Source organism: Misgurnus anguillicaudatus, chromosome 1 (genome assembly GCF_027580225.2).
Source record: "Misgurnus anguillicaudatus chromosome 1, ASM2758022v2, whole genome shotgun sequence".
NCBI classification, from domain to species: domain Eukaryota; kingdom Metazoa; phylum Chordata; class Actinopteri; order Cypriniformes; family Cobitidae; genus Misgurnus; species Misgurnus anguillicaudatus.
In genome coordinates, this window is record NC_073337.2 from 11087501 (window position 1) to 11106321 (window position 18821).

The 18821-nt window shown below is 37.3% G+C and overlaps 2 protein-coding genes across 5 annotated transcripts in view; both read right to left on the bottom strand.

The window, feature by feature from the left end:
- The window catches only part of ptpro (protein tyrosine phosphatase receptor type O), a 47935-nt gene that overhangs the window by 23421 nt on the left and 5693 nt on the right, over nt 1-18821 (bottom strand). For all 4 annotated transcript variants that reach the window (XM_055190679.2, XM_055190677.2, XM_055190678.2 and 1 more), the window contains exons 2-7: nt 5057-5327; nt 4738-4893; nt 4508-4660; nt 2505-3023; nt 2255-2416; nt 1931-2127 (exon numbers count right to left, since the gene is read on the bottom strand). In XM_055190679.2, coding sequence (XP_055046654.1) covers nt 1931-2127; nt 2255-2416; nt 2505-3023; nt 4508-4660; nt 4738-4893; nt 5057-5327 — 1458 coding nt within the window. The remainder of the gene's footprint in view (nt 1-1930; nt 2128-2254; nt 2417-2504; nt 3024-4507; nt 4661-4737; nt 4894-5056; nt 5328-18821) is intronic.
- LOC129432543 (protein mono-ADP-ribosyltransferase PARP12) overlaps nt 1-18821 on the bottom strand; it is a 164730-nt gene that overhangs the window by 18317 nt on the left and 127592 nt on the right. The gene's annotated exons all lie outside the window — the stretch shown is intronic.

An 18821-nucleotide genomic window follows, 5' to 3' on the forward strand; every position in this document is an offset into this window, starting at 1 on the left:
AGTTGCTGAGAGTGATCTGGTGAAATAACGTTGAGGTGTTTGCTGACAAGGTTGCTGCATTGAGGCTGATCTGGTGAAATGAGGTTGAGGTGTTTGCTAACAAGGTTGCTGCGTTGAGGCTGATCTGGTGAAATGAGATGAGGTGTTTTCTGACCAGGTGAGGTTGAGGTGTTGAGGTTGATCAGTTGAAATGAAGTTGAGGTTTTTGCTAACAAGTTGAGGTTGAGGTGTCTAGGTTGGTTTTGTAAATGAGGTTGAGGTGTTGAGGTTGGTCAGGTTATAAGGTTAAGGTATGGCTGAATCCGAAATCGCATACTTACTGGGTAGGTACTGAATTTCACTGAGTACCAACTTAACGTGCGCTAAGACAGTACGCATGTTCGCGTTAAGTATGGACAGCATCCGCCATGTTGACGTTATCATGCGACCTATGACGTAGTAGACATGTTCGAGTTCATGCGGAACCACAAGAACTGACAGGAGATTGACATCACAATACCGCGAGAGCGACTCAAAATCAGACTTCTCCATATGATTTCGGGAATCGCTCTCACGGTACTTTGATGTCATCCACCTACAGCGGTGCATGAACTCGAACAAACCTAATATCAGACATGAAAACGTATGCGTGTGTATGAGGGACAGGTGCACTAACACCTGATCACATCAGTAACTTGACAACTCTACTACGGTCTCTGTCAGTGTAACAGATATATTACACATTAGTTTGTAGTGGACAAAAATAAGTAAAACAAGCAGATTGTAATTTAATATCTATTGTTAGATGACAGCCGTGCTTGAATACAAACTAGTCAATTCAGGTCATGTGATTATATACATTTTAGTGAAGCAATCTCTTGTATTTACTTAAAACATCAGGAAACGTGAATAAAAAAATGAATGAATAAAACCATCACAATAAATGAAAACACATAGAAGTGAATCCCATATGAAACAAAACTTTATTCAAATGTATTTTTCTAACAAACCATCACATATTTACTGTCATCTCAACACAGCTGTGACAATTCTACAGCTCTATTTTAATGAATCAGCTGAGCACTTTGTGGTAAATCCTGGGTCTGTGCGTGAAGTCAGGGTGCTGAGGAACAGCCTTGTGTAACGTATCGAAATCATCCGATTGGTTGGTCTCCGGTCGATTGCTTTGCTTTCCCGTGGCATCATGGGAAAGCTGGGATAGAAGTGTCCATCCGATGCACGCTTCAGAATCTGGGCCGACTCAGTAGGGCATCCGGGGATTTCTCGCCTACTGATTTTAATGATACCGCGGATTCGGACATACTACTCTGTTCACGTACTGTTTCCCCAACTACATTTTCAGTAAGTAGGCAGTTTCGGACGATATTTAAGTACACGTGCCTCTGAATCTCGCGAGAAATAGACACAAATCCCAGTAATTCTCGCCTACCCTTTTATGTATACTGAGGTTTCGGCCATACTATTCGTTCGCATACTGCTTTTTGCCTTCTATATAGTATGGCAGTATGCGATTTCGGATTCAGCCTATTTGTTGACCAGGTAAGGTTGATCTGGTAAAATAAGGTTGAGGTGTTTGTCGGCAGAATGAGGCCGAAATGTTGATGTTGATCAGGTGAAATGAGGTTGAGATGCTTGCTGATAAAGTAAGGCTGGTGTGTTGAGGTTGCTCAGTTGAAATGAAGTTGAGATGTTTGTTGACAAGGTGAAGATATGGTGTCAAGGTTGATCTTGTTGAAATAAAGTTGAGGTTTTTGTCAGTAGAATGGGGCTAAGATGTTGAGGTTGATCTGGTGAAATGAGGTTAAGGTGTTAAAGTTGATCAGGTAAAATGAGGTTGAGGTGTTTGTTGATAAGGTGAGGCTGATGTGATGAGGTTGGTCAGGTGAAATGAGGTTATGGGTCAAGTTGAGGTTGATAAGATGAACATTACCTCAGAGCAGTAGGTGCTCTCCATGCGCTGACTGATGCTGGGCTGCAGACACGTAAGTGACATAACTGAGATCAGACTGCTGTTGTACTTGTGAGCTGATGGAGCCCAGGAGACAGCAGCGGTGCTTGAGTCCAACATCTTCACACTTACAGCCTGTGGACGCTCCTGAGGTTGAGCCATCCACTCACCTGACGGACCTGTGACACACACAACACACACAGACAAACATGCTGAGTTCTGTTCTATTTGTGCAACAGATGTGTGTTGATCTCCCTGTGTTTTTAAATAAAAAATATATCAGGGAGACATAAGAGGAGTTCATACTAAGATAGAAAGTGAATCCGGTGTCTGCTGAACTCTCTCTGGGTTCACAATCTCCAGACGAACTAAGTGTTGACACATGGATTCGATACGTTCCTGCTTCTGAGAGTTCACTGAAGAACTCATGAGTGTTTTCATCCACTGTTGCCGTCTCTGTGATGTTTCCTGTTCAAATGAAGAACAACAAGACATCAAGATTTAGTAGAACAAACTCGAGTCTGAATGGTGGGATCATAACACAAACTACTCTAACCATCACGGTAGATGTAGATGTTAAAGCCATCAAAGGATGTCGGAGGACTGGGTGGTAACCATCGCAGCTCCAGCAGAATTGGTGACGGAGGGGTCGGCACAACGGTCGCTTCAAAGTTCAGATTCATAGCTGAACCAGGCTCATTTGAATCTTCATATTCTGGAATCAAACCATTGACAAACTCATCCACTTCAGTCGGGGCCGGACTTCCCGTCGATTCTGTCCAGAGCGTGTCAGTGTTGTTTTCTTGGATGGGTTCTGCTGTCGTGAGATAAACATCTGTACTAAACTCTGAGCTGTGGGTCAGGTTTTCAGAGGGATCCACAGTCGTTTGGATAACAGTGGCACTCAAGACTTCACTTTTCATTTCTTCACTGTTTGTTTCAGTTGAAGAGACCTCACGAGTCCTACGAGACACAGATGCATTGTGGGACGCCCTCAGAAGTGCTTTAATTGCAGATGAGCCCCGCTCACTGAGGTGAATGATCCTGAAGGACACGTTGAGCGGAGGGTTTGGGACTGGAGAAGAATGAGAACAACACAATGAAATGAACACAATGAGCTTTATAAAGAAAGCCTCTATTGCAAGCCGGCGGGCCAAATGCGGCCCTCCAATCATCATTATCTGGCCCGCTGGTTATCTTTGTCTGATTTAAAATCAGCGTGGTTACTTTTAAAGCTGCCTTTCCACTGTACATAACAAATGACCGCCGATAAACCAGAAGGAGAGTCGGAAAGGGTGTGCGTGGGATGCCAACCATCTGCAGGTGCGAATTTTCAGATCCAATTAGAGCTTTTGATGCATTAAAAAAACCAACTTGTGTGACTACACCACATGTGATACACCAACTGGAAGTGATGTGTTTCAGTGTGTTCCAATGAAAATATTTAATTATTTTTGTTTAACTTTACCAGTAACACTTTTTTTTTTTAAAACAAATGATTTCTGATAAGTAAATTATTAACTATATATGAAGAGTTTCGTTGCAAAACGAGATAACTCCGTTTTTAACATTTTTGTCAAAACGTGTTTTTTTTATTGTTAACATGTTATTATTTTGTTTTATGGTGCTACTTAGCTATATTTTCTAGGTTATGAAGGTTTAAATCAAAACGAACCAACTGCAGTTGAATTGATATTAATTGGAATGCACAACCAAAAAATTAGATTTCTGAAAATTAAAAAAAACTATTTATGAGTTATATCGTTTTGCAATGAAACTCTTCATATATTTACGTAGATTAAAAGGCTCTTGTGCTGGAATGGGCTTCTCTCCCATGTTAGCAAAGATTTATGATTAAACTGAAATTTCATTATGACTGCCACTAGGGGGCGAACTCCGACAGTCGTGTCCAAATGTAGTGTACAATGGAAAGGCGGTTTAGCCTATATATCTTTAAAATATAAAAAAAAAAAACATAAAGTGCAATTTTTGTCATTAGGAGAAGACTGGCTATATCTTGTGAATATTTGAAATGTAACAATTTATGAAAGTTAAACCGTGATAAATAAGAGATGTTTAAAAGCTCTGCATTACAATTAGTGCTATACAAAAATACATGTGTTGATTATTTACACTTGCACTTTTTTCTGCAATGTTTATAGTTAAACTACTAACATTTGGCTCATGCAATATTAAACTGCTATTGTTTTTCAAATATTAAAAAAGAAAATATGAATTAAAAGGCAAAATACTGCATACAAGATGTGTGCATCTTTTTGTTTTTTTAATATATGATATATAGGCAAAAGTAAAAAATATATAAAATGTATGAATATGGGTAAAACATCATATTTACATTTTTAAGCTGTATTAATTATTAACTTCAAATTATTTAAATTAATTATTAATAGTGCAGAAAAGATTCATCCACTGGGAGTTCAACCTCAAGATTCAATTAAATTAAAATGTGTTCAATCTTTAAACCATGTCCTTGATTTCAGATTTTGTTAATCAATAGCAGACAAACAGACAGACAGATAACAATGTTGTGTGTCCTACCCGTCCTGTGATACTGAGGTTCATGAGTGATGTCACTGTGTTTCATCAGTGTCGTCCTGTTGACTGTGACTTCTGAGATCAGCTGGAAGGTGATGTTACTGTAACATGTGCCTGATAGCCAATGCTTAAAGACTGTTTTACCTTTAAAGAAATCTACAGACAGAATAACAGAGAAATGGGTTCATATCACATTAGGTCAGTCAGTAATGATGTCAGCGTGTGTGATGTACCTTTATAAAGCATATAGCGCTGATGATGACCCTCTGTGTAACTGATGTTTACTCGAGTGTAGACGTTTCTCTCAGGAGAACTGATGTGAAACACAACAGCTGTTTCTGGACTCGGACCATAATCAGATATCTGGACGCTGTCTAGCGGAAGAGGTTCTGTATACACACACAAACGCACACAGATTTGTGTTATACATTAGTGAGATAAACCCACGATCATTTACAACAACTTCATCAAAATCTTTCTAGGTTATATATATATAAAGAGTTCATCCAGTGTGGACAGTGATGTTATTACGACACACAGATGTGGTCTTACTGGTGAAAAGCGTGACTGTTTGAACAGGTTTTGTGTTGCTTCCCAGCAGCAGACTGATGGTATAGCACAGGCCGTGATATGAGATGTTAAACAGCAGCGCTTCTGGAAGTGTCTGATTGTTGTTGGGTCTCGAGAACACGAGAGTGTGTGTGTGAGGTTCCCCGGACACTCGAACTGTGTACATAGACACATTCTGTCTGACATCATCAGCATCCAACCGCATCAGCAATCGGATCTCATCCTGGAACTCCACTTGGAACGATACCACACTCTGAAAAAGAGAGAGAGAGATGTGATGAGTCTCATATGTATTTGATCATTCCAAATGTGATGATGATGTCACATAAACCAAATAAAATTAATGATACTTTACAGCAGATGATCATTTCTAGAATCCGTTGATGTTTAGGGTTAGAAGTGTGTGATGAGACTCACATCAGATCCATTTAATACGGAATCATCAAGTCTAACAAATGTAATTTGGTGAGAATGATTTTAATCTGTGTGTGTTGAGCCTGGAATGATAAACAATATAACTGATATGAAATGATTCCTGTATATGTTTGAAGATTCAATAATAGATAGGAAGATATATGAGATTGTCTCCGTTATTAAACTGTGTGTGCGTGTGTGTGTTATCAGGTTAGTGGAGTGTTCAGCTCCAGACTGTAAAGCCCTTTTCACAGAAAAAACAAGGAAATGCATCCAGGATTTTTCATTCACATTGTCAATGATTTTCTGGAATCTGTGCGTGCATTAACACACGTACCATAAAGATCCCGTAAAGACACGTTACATATTTAAAGTCTGCAATTGGTAGCATCTGAAGTTTGCTTATTATCTGTGATTTCTCTCGAGAGAGAAACCACGCGCATGCGTTTTATTTTCATTTCATCTGAACTCTGCTTCAGTCCAGTTTGCAGACATTTCTCAAGATAAATGTTGATCTGCTTTGTGTCAAAGAGCTGAACCATAACTTCTCGTTGCGAAGACACGCAAGTCCTCACTACGGCACGCCCCATACGGCATTGTTTTTGCCTCTTGTTCACACAGAATGCTTTCCGTGAATGTCTGCCAATGTTACTAGGTCCTCTTTACGTAGCAATACGAGAACGTGTTTGTGGACCAAAGTGCTGTGCACCCATCACACACACTTCACTATTGTAATGTTACCATAACCTCATTCACACAGCACAGAAAATGCTGTTTCTGTGTATTTTCCGTAATGTTTGTGTGAACTCTGGTATTATCTTGTTAGAGATGGGTTTGATGATACTGCTGGTGTTGTTTTGTCTGTGTGTGTGCTTCTGGAGGTCAAATGAGACACAGTTTCATTAAAGGGATAGTTCACCCTATAATGAAAATTCTGTCACCGTTTCTTTACCCTCATGCTGTTGTAAACCTTTATGAGTTTGTTTACTCTGTTGAACACAAAAAAATATATTTTGATAAATGATGGTAACTGTTGACACAATCTTCAGTTCTTCATGTGATTTAATCAGATAGATTCACCATCCACACAGCACACAGGATTATGGAATTACAGCAAACTGAACAGTTATTACAGCAAAGAGCTGAAGACTGTACTAACATATGACAGACATAATGAATGACAGTTATATATCTATCTTTCATTTATTTATTTGACAATTACTGATAGATGCAGTGCGTTCAAACTCTTTAAGTGTGATGTTTACTGGGACTCAAACCCCTGACCTTGGCATTGCTACTGTCACAATGCACCAGTTAAATGTTATTGAAATCAGCACTGATGGCCTTTAAATCAAATCAAATGTGAATCATCTGTGACATTAAATCCTGATATCAGTGAAGAAAACATCAGTTTGTCCATCAACACTGAGACAAAACTAAAGATAAACATTCATGCATCTACACTTTATCCACCGCTGCTGAACCAACCACACAAAAAAGTCCTGGGGCACCGTGCCCTGATCCTGGTTCAACCCTAAAATCTTGCTGGTCTCAGACCAGTGAACCAGTGATGTCAGTAGGCGGAGCCTTCTTTTAAAGAAGACACTTTGGGGGTTTACACAGAGGCGAAAGGAGGTGAAAAAATAAATAATTAAATTGTTATTGCAGTTTACATTTATCTTAATAAATAAAAATAGTTCCATAACAATTTTTTTTTTAAATAAAATTATAAAAATGTAAATGTTTCACAAAAGTAATAATGCAAACATGAAGCCATAAGTCTCAAGTAGTTCTGATCCAAATTTCAAGTTAAAATCACAAAAAATTAGATGTGTGTCACACTTTTAGTGGTTTTACCAACAACGGCCACTATGTGTCAACGGTTTGCAGCATACACTTGTCACAAATTATTCAATTACTATCACTGCATTATTATTGCTGCAAAAAGGTTTTGAAATATGAAAACTACATTCCTAGAGCTTTCCAACAATATATAGTTTGTCAACATTTTTGAAGATTTATAATAGGATATAGTTTTATGAATATATAAGAATTCATATGAATTCCTATGGGGGGGGGGGGGCATGAAACAAAAAAACTGTCACTACATTATTTCTATCAGCAGATGACCTTAAAATAAAAAAAATTAATTCTGAGAGTTTTCCAGTGATATATAGTTTGTCATGATTTTTTAGGTTTAGAGTAGGGTTTTAGTCTTATAAATATGTAAAAACAAATTAGGCCTACCTGTGGCCCCGTGACATTTTAGAAACTGACTCTCATTACATCATAATTCTCCCAAATTGGCAATGAAATATGAAAACTACACACCTAGAGCTTTCCAACAATATATAGTTTGTCAAGATTGTTTAGGTTTAGAACAGGGTATTAGTGCTATATAGGGATGGGCGATATGGCCTTAAATCCATATTGCGTTATACATTGCAGCCTCTTGCGATAGCGATATGTATTGCGATATAATACTTTCAATAGACACGTTTCAGAACAGGTTATATAGACCCTTACAAAAGCCAAACTGCTAAAAAGTAAGTAAAAGTAAACTGTTATGGCCAGATTAGTCTTGTTACCTCTCTTAGCTGGAAATTTTGCCTGACACACTCTACAGCATATATATTATTGTATATTACCATAATGCCAATTTCGCGCGTGGAGCAGCAGTTAACTTATGTAACTTATGGCTTAAATCCAAAAAATAGATGTTGCATTGGTCTTTTTCACGAGTTCCTCTGTTTCACTGACGCTTTCATCCATGTTTATTCGGCTGCAGCTCGTGGCTCTTAAAGGCGGAGTCCATGATGTTTGAAAGCCAATGTTGATATTTGAAATCACCTAAACAAACACGCCCCTACCCCAATAGAATCTGGACCTTCTGTTGATAGACCCGCCCCACACATACGCAACCGGGCATTTGATTTGATTTGATTGGCTATAAGTGTGTTTTGGTAGTCGGCCCGTCTCCTTTTCCAACGCGTTTTTCAAACATCGTGGACTCCGCCTTTAAGTTCGCGGGTAGATTGTGTCATCAACACGCATTATCGCGATAGGGCAATAGATTTTAAATCTCTATCGTATGCCAATTTTCTATCGTTTATATTGCATATCGTTTATATTGCCCATCCCTAGTGCTATACATATGTAAAAACAAATTGAGTCCAACTGTGGCAGTGTGACATTTTAGAAACTGACTCTCACTAGGGCTGTGCAATTAATCGTTTTTCGATTTCAATTTCGATTTTTGCACATTTCGATTGCAAAAACAAGATAATCGAGGGAGATCGATTAGTGTGGCGCATTTCTGTTATTTCGTTTTGAGTCATTAATCCGACGCGTCATAAGCAGCTGCGCCTCGCACACAAAGTAGAAATCCTCATGTATTTGTTCAGTTTATGCTTTTCAAGCGAGCGGAGGCAAACTATCCCTCACGTTTAAAATATCAGCTGGATCGTGGCGCCGCTCTCCGTGCAGAGAGCTGCGCGCTCAGTCATCTGTTTAAAGTCAGGTCACTAGGTAATAATCCTGTTTATGTTTGTAAAGTTATATGCATTTCAAGCGATCGTGTTTAAAATGTGAATCGCGTTCTGCTGGCACTTAAACACTACTGCTTTGACACGTGTAGCCTTCTGCAGCAACACTAAACAATGCATTGAATGTATGCAGGGCTTGACATTAACACCCGCCAAATGCGGGTATATTTCGGCTGCGACCGTTTGTGGAGACGCGCGCGCGTTCAACGGAGCGTTGCGGACCAAAGCGCAACCTCCCAGAGAGCGCGCGAGAGGTGATGGATTTGCGAATGCACAAGAGGACGCAGTCTGAGCGCATACACACTTCGGGAAAGATACAACAATTGCATGGAAGTGATTGGAGAGATATATATTGCGTGCACATTCTCAGGGCAAGAGCGGAGAGAAATTCAGCGCATTCCTGAATGCACACGAAATCAAATGAAACCCGCCAGCTGAGAGGTTCGCGCATCATTTTAATGTAAGCTACTTTGGGCAACAATAATGCCCTCTCGACAGTTGTCATTAAAAGTCTTAAATCACTTTTAACAGAAACATGATCAAGCATATAAAATACAATCTGCATAAACAAGTTGAAAGTAAAATTCATGTACATTTCTTGACTGCTGTTGTTAATAAATATTTAAAGTGGTTGTCGAGGGGTTTACTGTATATTTTTTCAGTTAATCTTCTACACCCCTGCTCCACTTTTAATATATTCATTCAATGTAAATCTATTTATGCCTTACTAGACTGTTTTTATGCACCTTAATATATGATATGATCTATACTGATATACCTGGTATATACCAGCTAATGTTGTCCTAATTTGGGTGGTCAGACTGCATTTGAAATTCAATCTGCATCTAATTTAGCTAAACCAAGTAAATTTGCTCAAATTAAAGTCGTTTTAGGATGCCAAAGTCAAGTTTAATCATATAAAATGTATTTTACCAGCAACAAAATTGTGGCCTGTGAAAATGCTGAGTGGCTAGTAACTTTGGAAAACAACTAGCCACTTTGGCTGGTGAGCAAAAAAGTTAATGTCAAGCCCATGTTTAAATGCATGTTTTTACAGTCATTTAAGTAATCGTGTTAAATAATCGAGATTAAGATTTTTATCAAAACAATCGGGATTATGATTTTTCCCATAATCGAGCAGCCCTAACTCTCACTACGTCATAATTTTCCCAAAATGGTGATGCAATATGAAAACTACACTCTTAGAGCTTTCCAATGATATATAGTTTGTCAAATATGTAGTGTTACAAATATATAACAACAACGTGGGCCCACCTGTATACCCGTGGCATTTTAGAAAATAGCTCTCACTATGTCAGTCCTTTACCAAAATAGTGATAATATCTACACTCTTAGAGCTTTCAAATGATATATAGTTTGTCATGATTGGATAAGAATTAACATGCAAAACACTGAAGTAAATGTTGGTGTCCCGCTGGCGGGACAGTGACATTTATCAGGAAGTATAAATGTTTTGAGGCGCACTCTCTCTAAAATTGAATCAATGAATCTCCCTACATAATTTATTTTATAAAACACTGTTGATATATGTATTCTAGAGGCTTAGACCTTTCCAACAATATATAGTTTGTTGTGATATACATAAAATTTATATGGAAAATATTGAAGTAAACTTAGGTGTCCCGTGAGCCACTTAATTAAACAGTGTTTTGAAATGTATTATGGCTTTATTTATGTCACAAACACCTGACAGTGTTGCATAACTACCAGTAAAAATATACAGTTTAAAAATGCAAAGTAATATCAACATATCAATGAAGAATGACCATCTGATGCTGTTTAACCATGGTAAAAACATGGTAAAACGAGTACGAAAAAGTGAATGAAAAAGTAAACATGAAATAAATGTTTAATAACAGCTGAACTTTAGGATTATAAATAAGTTTAAAAAACATGTTACTCCATGAATTATTATTTGTATGTAACGGGGCAAAAACTAACACGGGGTAACACGGACTGTTTACATTGTTGCACAAGGTTGAGCGTTTTGGTTTTCCGGTATTTTTTTCACACTGCCAAAAGATGATCTCACGCAAATTATTGGAAATGTATAATGTTTTTCCAAAGAGTTATTGAGGAACGAGTGTTTTGGTGGCATGTAAGTAGGGATGCAGCGATTAACCGGTTTCACTATTAACCGCGCTTTAAAATGTCACGGTTAAGTAACCGTAAAGCCTTCGCTACACCGCATGTTTTTGTTTCACGCACGCACCATGAACCACCAAGAGGCGCGTGCGTCATGATGCACTGTATGACAAAGCTCCGCATTCAAAAGAATATGTGTGCGTGACGTGTCTCTTGGTTGTTTGTGTGTGTGTGTGTTTGTGTGTGTTTGTGTTTGTGTGTGTGTGTGTGTGTGTGTGTGTGCGCGCGTGCGTGCGCACCTGCATGCGTACTTGAAAGAGCCACACTCCATGTCTGTACAGCATTAAAAACCTCCTGCTCGCGGATCAAACCCGGGCGGGGCTCCTGGTGGTCTGACTGCATTTCATTACGTTGAATTATTTTAACGCGTTAATGATTTATTAATGAGTAGCATGAGTTAACATGTGAATCTTGCCACCCCTAATATTTATATTAGATTTTTGTGTAATATTAAGCTACACCTGGTCCAGGATGACCCTATGTTATTATTCGTTTCGAGAGGCTCTTATCATTTTTACTAATACTTCAAACAAACCAAAATAATATACATTTATTCAGTCCAAATGTAAAATTACATTTATTCAAAAGATCATTAAAATGAATAGCCTACAGGTTTCAAAAGGCACCTATAATGTTTAAGTCAAAGCCAGCTAAGTTATTATCAGTGTTGGGAGTAACGCATTACAAAATATAATATGTTACAGTAATATATTACTTTTTGCTGTAACGCAGTAATATAACGCATTACTAATAAAATTTTGGTAATATTTTACTCGTTACAGTCTTAGTAACGCGTGCGTTACAACAATGCATTTCAAAAATAGGCCGTGTTATTTTTTTTATTTTTTTTGACCAATGCGCGCGACCAGCATCCACACAGGAAAAATCTGCGGGTAAAATAGGCTGTGTCCCAAACTGCATACTTCCATACTATATAAAAGCACTACTTCTCGTGCACTTTGCCTACCATCAGTGGTGGACAGTAACGAAGTAAATGTAATTCGTTACTGTACTTAAGTAGTTTTTTCACGTATCTGTACTTTACTCAAGTACTTTTATTTTGGGAGACTTTTACTTTTACTTTACTACATTTTAAAGTCAAATATCTTACTTTTTACTCCACTACATTTTAAAAAATCGGTCGTTCCTTTTTATTTATCAGTGGATAAAAAACGTAACTGGGCAAACTAAAGCTGCACAAAAAAAACTAAGATGCACACGTGATGCGTCAAACCACCAATCAGGGTACAGCATGCGCTTAGTTTCGAACTTGTTTTGGTTGCCGCGCTGTTTCACTTAAGCTACGCGAGTCACGCGAGTGCAGCAGACAGCCAATGCATCGTTTGGAGAATGAAACTGCATTCAAAAACAACGGAGGAGATAGCTGACCCGTCACAACAACAATGGCCTTATTTACGCGAGTTTTTTTAAGTCCTTGAATAAAAGAACGAGTCCTTCGTGTCTTCTCTGCCTGCCTTGAAACTGTGCTATTTCGTTTGAAAAGAATACTTAAAAATCTTTCAAATCTAAGGAAACGCGTAGAGGTAAGCCATTTTTATTCTGGTTATATTTTTAAATGAGCAATCTTAACAGTAGCTTGCAGAAAACTGTTAATTGTGTTTCTAAAATATATACGACGTTATCATGAATGAACTTTAAGCTATGCAGGCTGAAGCTATTTTTAGCCGTATAGTTAGCTGTTTCACTTAAGTTCATTGTATTTGAAGCTCAGTGCTGTGTTATTTTGAAATGACAATTAATCACTATCAACACTGTTGTAAAATATAAATGACATTTTGACTAGCCATGCAGTGTATGATGCTTAAACAGGCAGGTGGATTGGAGTGCTCCCTATTAACTGAGATTGTTATTAATATTTTCATATAATAGTTTTGCTTCCAAAATATATAAATACATTTAATTATGTATTACAATATACATATGACATGCTAAAGCACATGAAACATTTCTGAAAATATATTCTGTAAGGCTTGTTTCATTTGTCAAAGAAAGGGAGACTGATTTCTAGATAACGTTATGTATTTAATGTTTTGAAAACTATTGTGAACCTGTGCTTAAGTCAAGTTTTTATTACACTTAAACTGTTAAATTATTTAACAAATAAATCTTGAAATGAGACTTACTGCTCTCAAATCCTGTTATTTCATTTGATGCTAAAGGAAATTTTTTGTTTTTAAGGTTTAAGGTTTTAGGATAATTTTAATAGACATCAGTGTCTGATTTATTAATGTCCTTCTATTAATTGATTGGTTAGCCAAGAGAGTTATTTCACATAATTTGAGTTTTGTGACAAAAATGATACGGCCATAATAAATCACAGTACTTTTGTACTTAAGTACATTTTGAGGCAGATACTTTTGTACTTTTACTCAAGTAAAAATTTTAAGCAAGTACTTCTACTTTCACTTGAGTAATATTTTACCCTGGGTATCTTTACTTTTACTCAAGTACACGATTTGTGTAATTCGTCCACCACTGCCTACCATATAGAATGGAAGTAGGCGGTTTGGGACGCAGCGTATGGCTGTTTCCAGGTGCTGTATGCAGCATGTTCATTTTTACTTTAATTTTGTATTTAAAATGCGATTTGGACGCGGTGCGCGTTAAATATAGACGCGTTTCTTAAAGAGCCGAATCTGGGAAGTCCGCGGCTGTATAGCATTGACTAAAGTGGTCGCAATCAGGTCCGGTAGCGCCGCACACGCATAATTTTGCACTAAGTAAAAGCAACAGAAAGTTTCTATCGGTCTCCCATGCTGCTTGAACCTCAGAAGTAAAGACACTTTTAGAAATCTTGCCAGTTAAATCCATATCTCACCAGCAATGACAAGGTAAGCTAACGTTGCTATGGTTACAGTCCATATACATAATAGATTGCTAGGCTATTACTATGCTATCTACAGTTTTATTACAAACATCAAACAAAACTACAACGTAACATGAGTGTAGACTTAAACATGGCTATCTAAATAGAACATTTAAACGTCACTGTTTAAAGTTTTTACCAGCCTTTGTATGGGAGCCTATATTCATTGTTTGGCAAAAAGCAGTGTTCCTCTGTTTGTCTGTGTTTTATATGTTAGCCTACATGAAATCCTTATATTGTACTGAAATGAGCTGTATTCCTTGAGGCATGATCCTCCAATAGCACTTTTTGATAAGTTGTGTCAACCCAGTGCATGCCAGGTTTGTGCTGTGAATCTGAATTAAAAGTGATCACTTAAGAAAAGAAATGAGAGGTTGTGGGTCTTGCCATGTAATTAGTCTATAGGTTGCATTATAGTGGGCTCTATTGTGTTTGGTATGTGTACCATAATTTACCAGACTTTTACCAGATCGTTTGTCTATGTTTATGATTCTGACAGTGATTGTTACTGTATTTTGCCATAAGTCTTCACTCTGCCTATTCAAAGCTCGAGGGCCAACACATAACTTCTAGATTTATAAGCAGCAACAAACTACATTTTAACATTTTATAATGCCTAGTCACAGGGTCCGAAATTAACACCCGCCAAGCGCCAAATGCAGGTAGATTTTCCGTTTGGCGACTAAATTCAAAAGGCTACCCGCCACACTGGCGGGTGATTTTCATACCAAAATATTAATGCAATATAATGTGTTTGCCAGTAACTAATCTGGGAACGAGGTGAGCTAGCCACAGAACGTCTCTACGCTCCAAGTCTCGCACTAGAGACGGTCTTGTTGCTAGCTAGTACTGCAGGTAACTTGCGGTCTGCAGCTCTGCTGCATATTAGCTATCAACATGCATCCCCGCCCTGCCCGTTGGGCTATCTTGAATTATAGGGAGGAAAAAATATATTTAAATGCTTATGCATTCTTTCACAGATTTGTATGGGTAATAATGGTGTGAAATTCAGGCATTGGAAACTTAAATTACGTTTGAGCGCGTGCTCGAGTTTTACTTTCGCGATCGCGCAAAAAGACGCAGTACAGGAACCAATCCGTCATGATCTGTCATGGATTTGGGCAAATCCTCCAACTTCGTCCTGTCAGTCATTATTATCCTCACGTAAGAAAATTAAATCTCTCGCAGCAAGCTTTAAAGTATAGATTGTACGGGCAGTGAAGAGAGTGACTCTGTGCACAATCGCTCTTAAAGCTACAGTAGCCCCTGTTTTTCTGATCGAAAAAATTATCCAGTCTGTAACTGGATTGTGACCCACTAAACCACTTTTAAATGTATATCTGGTGTGGGGATGAGCAGGAAAAGTTGGTTTACATGGAAATCCAGTCTTTTTGTTTCTTAAAAAACAACTGCATCAAAAAACAACAAGAATAGCAGATTAAACATTGTGGTTAGAGGCCCTATTGGCTTTGTATTGGCAAAATTTGGCCTGTGGTAAAACTAATTGAATAAGCCTGTGCTATGCCCACAAAGTCAAGTGGCATTTTCTTATCTGTGACTTCAGTTAATATTTGTACTGATGATTGATATGTCCTGAAATTTGATATGTGTTATTTGTGTTTTGATAGATGTTTTATCTTAATATTCTACATTAAAAGTACTGTATTTTTTATTGGGGCTACTTGCATTCATTTCGGGCTAACAAAAACTGAAGAGTGCCTGCCCGAAGGGCTACCAGGGATTTTGAAATTTTGGCCGGTAAAAATGTGTTTGGTCGGTGGATTTTTTCATCTACCAGTCCCCGTGGCAGGTGAGCCAAAAAGTTAATTTCGGACCCTGCCTAGTCATACTTCTGTTATTTTGATGAAAGTAACTCAAAAGTAACGCAAAAGTAGTGTAACTCATTACAGTTCAGAGACAGTAATATTGTAATGTAACTAATTACTTTCAAATGACAGTAATTTGTAATATATAATGTATTACACTTTGGAAGTTACTTGCCCAACACTGGTTATTATTATTATCATTTGTCCAAGAATTGTAGAAAAATACACAAACTGAAAATACAGAAGAATTTAGCAATTGTTAAAACATTTATTCATGTGATTTTATACATTAATGTTGTAAAATAAACGAATCCTTAATAACCGTACAACCGTGATTATTTATCAGACTATAACCGTACCATCAAAATCTATAATCGCTGCATCCCTACATGTAAGTACGTTTTTTCATCATATGGTTTCTTTGGTTTCTAAGTTGGGTGTGCAAGATACCAAATCCAATGTTATGTCATATTAATCAGTGTCTTGTTGACTAAAACATAGCATCATTTTGAAAATATTTTGACTCAGCGTCAACGCTGCGTTACAACGATATGAAAACCGCTAACGTTAGTGTAATTCTTGCCGTTGTTTTGAATAGGCTACAGACGAATGATTGCTGGCTGCCAACAAAATAAATGTGCCTGTCTTATCAAAACTCGTGTGTCAAATTTATTTTTGTTCTTTAATATTGATCACATCAAAGATTGAAATCATAATGAAATAATTGCTAAGATCAGACTTGATGTTCATTGTCTCAGAATTTGATTTTAAAACTGTAGTATTGTTATTACAGACTGGCTCACATATAAAAAAATGTTTTGTCATAATTGTGCTGTTTTTTCTCACATATTTAGACATTTGTATCCATTTACAATTGAATTATTGTTAGAAAAGGGCTGGATGAATGAATACAGTGTCTATTATAGACAGATATATATATACAATATCCACTTCAAGTATATAGACAAAATAGTATTGAAATGTTTGCAAACTTAATTTTTACCTATGGGGTAAGTTGTAACATTTGCACTTCTGTCATGTTTGGTGTAATTGTAAGAATAATAAGTACTAGAAACAAACTTCAAATGTTCATTTGTAGCAAAAATGTGTGTGTTTCTTCTGTAAAAATATAATTAATCAAACTCAAATATTTTTTGAATGATTGAGCCAAAACCAAAAAGCGTTAGGTTGTGCCCCGCTCTACCCTATTTGTAAATATTATGTTGCTATTACAAAGATGTTTTACAAAAGCAAGATATTTTGATAAAATATGGTAAGCACACAGTTGACAGTAGTTTTTTCAGTAGTTTCACCAGCTGTGCTTACCATCATTTATCAAAATATCTTCTTTTGTGTTCATCAGAAAAAAATTCATACAGATTTGTAACAAGATGAAGATGAGAAAATGATGACAAATTTTTAATTTTTGGGTGAACTTTTTTCATTTTATATTCTTTACTAGTTTTTATATATTTAGTTTATTAGTTCTATGTTTATTTCATTATATCTAGTTCTTTTATTCTACATTATTTTTCTTAATATTGTTTTAATCTTATGTTGGCACTGGATTGTCTTTCCAAGTAGATATGAGTTTCCAATGGTCTCCATCTCAAGGTTTTTATTAACATCACAAGAATGTTGTGAACAGTACTTTCCACTGTCTTTGTTGGTATAATACCACCTGTTAATTCTGCTTCTAGTCAGATAAAGTTAGTCCATCCATTAATCAAGTTAGACAAAGCTAGTCAGACCATTGACAAAGCTAAGCTGAGAATTGAACACAACTAAGATTATTCAATAAACCATCTTAATTATTATTATCACTTAATCTCCTGCCTGCTCCTTTCTCATTCATCTCTTTTACATGGATTTTGAGTAACGGATGGAGTGATTTTTCCCTGACATGAGAGAGATTTAGTGAACTAGATCTAAAGTTGGATCTGTGGTATCAGGACGTAGCCATAGTTGGATCCGTCATTTTGGTGTTGTCGGCTGAACTTAAGTCAGCAGGATCTATCACTAGTACACACCCAGCAAGCAATAGCCATCATTTAACTGTTTAGATTAACAATAGACCTGATTTAGTCTGACTATAAATAACCCACTTCTAGCCAAAATAAACTTGAATTTGGTTACATGTCGTTTTTGCCAAAATAACTTGCAAGATGAATGATATTCCATTAGGGTGGCCATTCATGCCAGTTCCGCCGGACACGTCCCGAACAGGTTCGAAGTGTCCGGCGAAACTGGCACGAATGGCCACCCTATATTCCATCATGTAAGCAAAGTCAACATTACAAGGTGTTTGCTTTCATTTTTTATTTATTTTATTTCATTTATTTTTGGGCTATCTATTACATTTTCACTGACAGTCCAAATTTGCCTTGTTTTAGCCCATACGACGTATGTTTGGATCTTTTGAATGCAAAATTGCTTGCTGGACAGTTAAGACAGAAGTTAAGTAACACATGCAGTATTCATGAAGACATCATAAACAGAAAGTATGGACATAAGTTACTGAAAGTGTTACTAATGCACATTCAACACAAACACAATGAGCCAGCAAACATTGCAGCAGTAACTCCTGTGATGATGAAGAGTTTTAGGTGTTTCCCTCCTGTGGTTTTTCATTAAAACTAAACATCACACCCCCTCCTCGCCCAGGAAACACAACAAAGAGCCCCTGCTGATGCCCACCATCACGCTTAACCAAACACCCCCGAATCCACCCGCGGACAGCAAGAATCAACCAATCAAATCATCAGCTCGCTCTAGAGGAGTGTCTGATGGGTGTCAGTCTGATTCAGCAGGTTTGGATTTTCCTCCACTCTTTTCAGTTTCTACACAGAGAGGATTTACATCAGCACATCTTAGGCCCTGTTCACACCTGATATTAAAGGGGACAGAGA